The sequence below is a fragment of the Apium graveolens genome, chromosome 4 (assembly GCF_009905375.1).
Source record: "Apium graveolens cultivar Ventura chromosome 4, ASM990537v1, whole genome shotgun sequence".
Lineage (NCBI taxonomy): Eukaryota > Viridiplantae > Streptophyta > Magnoliopsida > Apiales > Apiaceae > Apium > Apium graveolens.
In genome coordinates, this window is record NC_133650.1 from 285,486,482 (window position 1) to 285,493,685 (window position 7,204).

Genomic DNA, 7,204 nt, shown 5'->3' on the forward strand with positions numbered 1-7,204 from the left:
TTTTATGTTAATATATTTTGGTATGTTACAAATAGTGTAATTGAGGTTAATAAAACGAAAAGAGAAAAATGGGTCTCATACTCTCCAGACCTCCTTCTATACAAATTTAATGACATATTTGTAAATATCAAAAACTCATCCTGAATGTTCAAACATGGTATCCTGAGATCATTCTCGAACACATGATTCTCTAAAAAAATTACCAATAATCTCTTTGATCGAGCAGAATCTTCCTCACTCGTTTCACGGATATTGCAATTTCGAACTTTTGTTAAAAAAAGATATATATGCAAATGTATTTAACTATTAAAAATAAAGGTGATAAACAGCATGTTATCATTGTGATGAGTTGAAAAGCTTTGAAGATTCAAACTAAACTGTCTAATTCATTATTATTATTACTATATCAAGGCGGGCATATTTTGTTATTGGTCAATATGTTGTATGTTGTCGACAAATGTTGCCGCAAGTTCTCACATTCGATCTCGAAAGGTATATCTAGCCAGCCAGTTTCTCATATTCAACCTCAAAGGCATCATCTACCCCCAGACACCAAATTATTCGGCACATGTTAGCAAAATGATAACTTGTTTATGCCTTTTAAGTTATGCTGTTTTGACTATACAATCAATTATAATTTACAATGTAATATTGTTTTACATACATTTGGACTTGTTCAACAATATAGACAGCATTGTTATCAATTAAAAATTTTAAGTAAAACAGAGCCAGGATTACTAGAAATCTCCGTTTGAGTTCATCTCTTTGTTTCCACTTGTAGTTGCCGTTTTGTCATTGTTTCAATCGAACCTTTTACATTTGTCATATACCCTTCTGTTTTATTCTCTTCTTGCTGCCTTTTTACCATTATATTAACTAATCTCTATGCAAATTTAGGAAACTCTACCAATACTTGCATTCTTCAAAAGCAATAACACTTGTTTTGTAATCAAGAAAAATGTCCATCAACTCCAATGAAGATGATCCAACTCTTGCGAAACTCGAGTCTGCATGTTCTGATCTTAAAAATCTTCTCCATGCTTCGTCTAACATGGAAACAAGCCTCACGAAAATAGATGAAAAGTTCTGTACAATTAAAGAAACATTGACAGTTGCATCAAGAAGAGTTGCTCCTTTGCAAACATTGTCTATTGCTACCAAGGCACTTGATTCGCGGATTAATCGTGCTGTCTCTCCTGCTCTGGCTTTGCTTGAAAGTTTTAAAGTCTTTGAGTCACTGCAGAGCAAGCTGATTGAGCTTTCTTCCAAGTTAGCTGAGAATAAAATTCCTGAAAAGCGTGTCAAGTTGCTTCTTCAGTTTGTTGAGTGTGTTGATGATCTTAATGTGGCTATTAATATGATTAGTCAAGAAGGGGAGCCAGCAATTCAGAGGTTGCAAGAAGTGGTAGAGTTTTTGAGTAGGACTAAAGCAACTGATCAATATCGTACTCATAGGCTTAAAGAGACTTTGATTACTCTCAAAGTTCTGTATGAGACTGAAGTGGATGCTATGAAGTTTGATGGATTGCTTGATGAGGCATTATTGAGTTTGCAAGATGAGTACGAGTACAGTTTGCAGCTGTTGAAGCATCCGAATATCGGGGAGGTGGCAAATGGTGGTAGTGATGATGATTCAGTGGTTGAGGTGGGGGCGCCTTTGGATTTGGGTACTGAAGAGGAGATTGAAGTTCTTAGAAGAATATCGGAGACTCTTGCTGCAAATGATTGCCTGGACATATGTATCGATATCTTTGTGAAGGTACTTCTTCATCATCTTCATTTATATAATTGGTAAGCTGTGAAAATGATCATGTCTATTTAAATTTATGCAGAAAGAACCTTCTGAAACCAGTTAAAATAAATCTTTTAATTGATCTTCTAGTATGGGAACAAGGCGATACAGAACATACTTTAAACACCAGAGCAATATTAATGTCTTTAGGTAACCAAATAGGACATTTGTGTGTTTAAACAATGTTAGGATTTCGACTTCAGAGTACATAGTAGCTTGTGCCTGTCACAAGTATGACCTGTATTCATATGAAAAGCAATTAGATTTATTTCATAAAGATTGTTACTTTGAACTTTGCACTATAGAGCTGATGTTTATAAACAATTAACAGGTGAGGTATAGAAGAGCAGCAAAAGCTTTAATGAGACTGAACCCTGATTACCTCAGAACTTATGATCCAGAAGAAATTGATGTCATGGAATGGGGAAGTTTAGAAACTTCAATTTCTCTTTGGATCCAACACTTTGAGCTTGCGGTTAAAACTGTTTTTGTATCCGAAAAGAAGCTGTGCAACCAAGTTTTAGTCAACATCATGGATGGACTAATTTGGCCTGAATGCTTTGTAAAAATTGCTGATAAAATCATGGCGGTATTCTTCAGGTTTGGTGAAGGTGTTGCAAGAAGCAACAAAGAGCCTCAAAAGCTCTTTAAGCTTTTAGACATGTTTGATTCACTAGAGAAACTAAAACCCGAATTTTCTGAGATCTTTGAAGGTGAAGCTGGAGCTGATATTTTTTCGAGATTTAGAGAGCTTGAGAAGCTCATTGTTCATGCATCAACCAAAGTTTTCTGGGAATTTGGACTTCAAATTGAAAGCAATCAAGATGGCTTGCCTCCTCCACAAGATGGTACAGTCTCAAAAATTGTTCGTTACGCCATCAATTACCTCAAATATCTAGCTACTGATGCTTATAGTTCACCTATGGCACAAGCTCTGAGAACTGAACAAATTTGGAAAGCTGGGGTCCTGTCAAAACCTGAAACAGATGAAAGTTTACTCAAAAATGCCATCTACAACATTGTCGAAGCTCTACAACGCAACATTGAGGCCAAAAGAGGACGTTACAAGGATAAAATTTTGCCTCATATCTTCGCAATGAACACGTATTGGTACATCTACATGAGGACTAGAAATACAGAACTAGGTAATCTACTAGGTGAACAGTACATGAAAAAGAGGTACAAAATGGTTGCAGAAGAATCTGCTTACTTGTATCAAAAGCAAGCTTGGGGAAGTTTAGTAAGATTGCTTGACAAAGAAGAGATCGGTAGACTCAACAAAGAAGGAATAGGGCCTTTAGTAAGAGGAAAAATGGATGCATTCTTAAAGAGCTTCGATGAAATTACACTAAGGCATAGAAGTACTTATAATATACCAGACGAAGATTTGAGAGAACAAATGAAAGAGGCTACAATTAAGCTTGTTGTGCCAGCATATACCGAGTTCTTGAATACTTATTCATCAGTTCTACAAGTTGAGTCTTATTTGTCTCCAGAATCAATGCAAGGTCTCTTGCTTAAGATTTTTGGTGGTGGAAAACCAGCTGGAAGCAACCGAAGGCGAGATAGAGTGATGCAGGGAAGGAGCTCGGTGTCCATATCGAGTGATCGGAATGCAGAGAAAACGAACTTCAGGAGAACAAAATCAAGTGCAAGTGAAGCATGAAAATTATGACTGCTAATGAGATCAATGTACAATAAACAGTTGAGCAGGTTGCAGTCATAGGTACTTGTATGTTCCTTAATTTGGGATAATATAAAATCTAGTTTTTTTGTTTAATTGCAAAAATTTATATATTCAAAAGCTTGTGTCTACTTGCCGTGAGAACTTTCACCCTTGTACAAATTTTTAACAAGAGTAATTTGGTTAACGAAGATTTGAGGTTCAACAATCAAGATCTGTCGCCCATGGACTTGGCTTCTCATTCCGTGGCCCTATAGAAGTTGTTGAACCAACTTTCTATTATAACTCGAACATTGATTTGCTTTAGGAGTGCCCGACGATGTGGCCTAGTCACAAAGGCCCAAAACTCGATTACGACTTCAGGACTTCACGGAAAAGGAAACTCCTCGGCCGATGGATATCCCCATCCGCTACCTCTACTTTTGTCGATCGTAACCGCGGGTATAACCATGACTTACCGCAAATGTCAAAGCGCATCCTTACCCCCGATGAGGATAACCCACCAGACTACAGGACAAGTGATCCCAAGCGTAGAAGTGCAAAGTGCGAGATAACCTTAGTGTCTCCCGTCGAGGATAACCCGCCGAATACGGAGACAGGGCTCCCAAAGCACACTGTATATGTTTACGACCGTTCCCCTACAAGTATAACCTGCAAAACTACCGAACGACGTCTTCGACATGTTTTCTGGGACGACGGGCTCCTGGAGGACACTTTTTCTTGACGGGTAGCCCTGTGAAGGATTGGAGTCCTCCAGAGTCCTCTCCAATGCCTAGGGCGCGCCCTAAACATGAAGAGGTCCTCGGGGGCTCTTCTTCCTATCTTGTGTGATTCTTGTGCTTTGTTCACTTCCAAGTTTAGTTGTGGGAGAAACCTCCTCGTTAATTCTTCCTTCTCATCTCAATTTTATTGTGGAGCGGCCACCCCGTGCGGCCATATAGCACGGGGCGCCTCCTATGAGAGTCCGGGGAATTTTCCCAGAGCCCGGGTCGTTCTTCGTTTCTTGATCGTTTCATTTTTTCTTCCTTGGATTAAAATCATCCTTTATAGACGCTTCATCAATACTTGTTATTCGTCATCGTCTTCTACTATATCGACCATCATGGTATCGTCATCGTAGTGATCGTCGCGCACTTCCTCCACTATGGTCATCGTAATCTTCCGTCGTAATAGTCATCGTAAACTTTCATACACAACTTCACCAATCGTCGTCATAACTTCTCATCGTCAATAGTCGTCGTAAGCTGTAGGATTTTATACATCACAGAAGCATGGTAAAACATTTTCTTGATATAAAATCCATATAAACGCATACAAATCGTGAATAAATCGAGGGATCAATTACTAACCTTTAATAGCGATCCAAGAACGATGAACGGAGATCCCTAGCAGCTGCTCCTCAAGTGTGAAGCACTCCACCGGTATCCACCAACAGATCAAAATAATGGAGGGAGGAAGAGGTTGAGAGAATTAGTTGCCTCCCTCTCTTTTCTACTTTAGAATTAGGGTTTTTTATTTGGGTTAAGACAAATAGGGTTTATAATAGTATATTTATAGGCAAAATTTTCAGCTGAAAATTTTCCCATAAAATATTATTATTATTAACCCTTTAATTGATTATTCTTATTAACCAATTAACTAATAATTAAAACACCTTTTAATCATTAATCCCTTTTCTAAACACTTTACAAAAATAATTCTCTCACTTGATTTAATTTCCAAAATTAAATTCTTAATTAATAATATTAAAAATTTTCTTAATTAATTTATAATTAATTAAATCTCATTTAATCAATTATTAAATTTACTAATTAATTATTTATTTCACAAATAAATAATTACCAGCCATTATTAATTAATTCCTCCACCATTAAATCATTCTCTTTTATGGTGTGACCCTGTAGGCTCAATATTAAGCCGGTAGTAGAAATAAATAATAATAAAACTATTTTATCATTATTTATATAAATTCTCTAATTTATTAAATATGATTAATTAATAAATTAATCATGTTTATTCTATATCGTGAGGGATACTTCTCAGCATATCGCGACTATCCGGATAATACGAATTCACTGCTTAGAATACCAAGAATCTATTGATCATACACTATCTTTGTGTACAAATTTCTACATCCAGTAGAGCCCTTATTATTGTCCCTGGAGACTAAGAACTAAACCAAAGTATAGTTCAGTGTACACAAGATGACTATGATGACCTCAAGTCTAAGGATACTTGTACAACTATCACTATGTGAACATCTGCTGACACGTGAGTGAACTCCATCAGTTGTTCAGCTGTGTGAGTCATGTTCAGTAAACTTATTCTATAATAAGCACCTACATACTAGCTATAGTGTCACCACACAAATGTCTATGAGAACAAACATCCTTCATAATGAAGCAAGCATAGTATGTACCGATCTTTGCGGATTACTAATTACCAGTTAGTGATCCTACGACTAGAAATTATTTAAGTTCAGAGTTATCATCCTTTAGGTCTCATTATTATGATCTCATCATAATCCATAAAAAGCTTTACTCTAAACTATGGTATATCTTATTTAAACACTTAAATAGATAAAGCCCGCAATAAAACCAAAACAAGTCTTTTATTAATATCAATGAAATCAAAACAGATTACATAAAAGTTATTCCTAAATCATCATACATGATTGGACTTATGACACATCTCTTTCAATCTCCCACTTGTACTAAAGCCAATCACTCTAGTATCTAATACCCATCTTGTCTTTATGACGATCAAAGTGACTTTGAGAAAGTGGCTTTGTTAAAGGGTCTGCTATGTTGTTATGTGTGTCAACTCTCTTGACGTTGACATCTCCTCTTTCAAAAATCTCCCTAATCAGATGAAAGCGCCGCATGACATGCTTGGAATTCTTATGAGATCTTGGTTCCTTAGCTTGTGCTATTGCTGCGTTGTTATCACAATACAACACAATAGGCTCCTCAATGCTAGGAACAACTCCCAACTCAGAAACAAATTTCCTCATCCAAAACGGCTTCTTTTGCAGTCTCACTTGCAGCTATATATTCTGCTTCCGCTGTGGAGTCAGCCGTTGTAGACTATTTGGAACTCTTCCAACTAATCGCACCACCATTCAGAGTAAACACGTACCCTGACATGGATTTGCTATCATCACTTTCTGATTAAAAACTAGAGTCAGTATAACCCTCTATTTTCAACTCAGATTCACCACCAAAAATAAGAAAAATATCCTTAGTCCTTCGCAAGTACTTAAGGATGTTCTTCACTGCTTTCCAGTGGTCTTCACCTGGATCGGACTGATATATGCTCGTCACACTTATTGAATAAGCAACATCAGGCCTAATACATAACATCGCGTACATGATAGATCCTATTGCGGAAGCATAAGGAATCTTACTCATACGCTCTCTTTCCTCAGGTGTCTTAGGAGACATCTTTTCAGAAAGGGACACTCCATGGCTCATCGGTATGAGACCTCTTTTGGAGTTTTCCATGCTAAACCTTTTAAGCACTTTCTGGATGTATGTACCCTGGGTAAGACCTATCATTGTTCTAGATCTATCTCTACAGATCTTCATACCGAGAATGTAGGATGCTTCTCCCAAGTCCTTCATAGTGAAGTTCTTCGATAGCCACACTTTGACTGATTGCAGCATCGGTATATCATTTCCTATAAGAAGTATGTCATCCACATACAATACAAGAAATGTTACCGCGCT

The 7,204-nt window shown here is 37.0% G+C and overlaps 1 protein-coding gene across 1 annotated transcript; it reads left to right on the forward strand.

The window, feature by feature from the left end:
- Positions 1 to 761: 761 nt before the first annotated feature.
- Positions 762 to 3,466, forward strand: LOC141717196 (exocyst complex component EXO70I-like). The gene is made up of 2 exons (XM_074519295.1): positions 762 to 1,759; positions 2,124 to 3,466. The coding sequence occupies exons 1-2, from the start codon at positions 959 to 961 to the stop codon at positions 3,456 to 3,458; spliced, it is 2,136 nt and encodes a 711-aa protein (XP_074375396.1). The 5' UTR covers positions 762 to 958; the 3' UTR covers positions 3,459 to 3,466.
- Positions 3,467 to 7,204: the final 3,738 nt, after the last annotated feature.

What these genes read in the sequence shown, in the direction of transcription:
- LOC141717196 (XM_074519295.1), top strand. Translation starts at nt 959, where the DNA reads ATGTCCATCAACTCCAATGAAGATGATCCAACTCTTGCGAAACTCGAG. An exon ending in GTATCGATATCTTTGTGAAG is followed by an intron (nt 1,760 to 2,123) that starts GTACTTCTTCAT and finishes AACAATTAACAG; the next exon opens with GTGAGGTATAGAAGAGCAGC.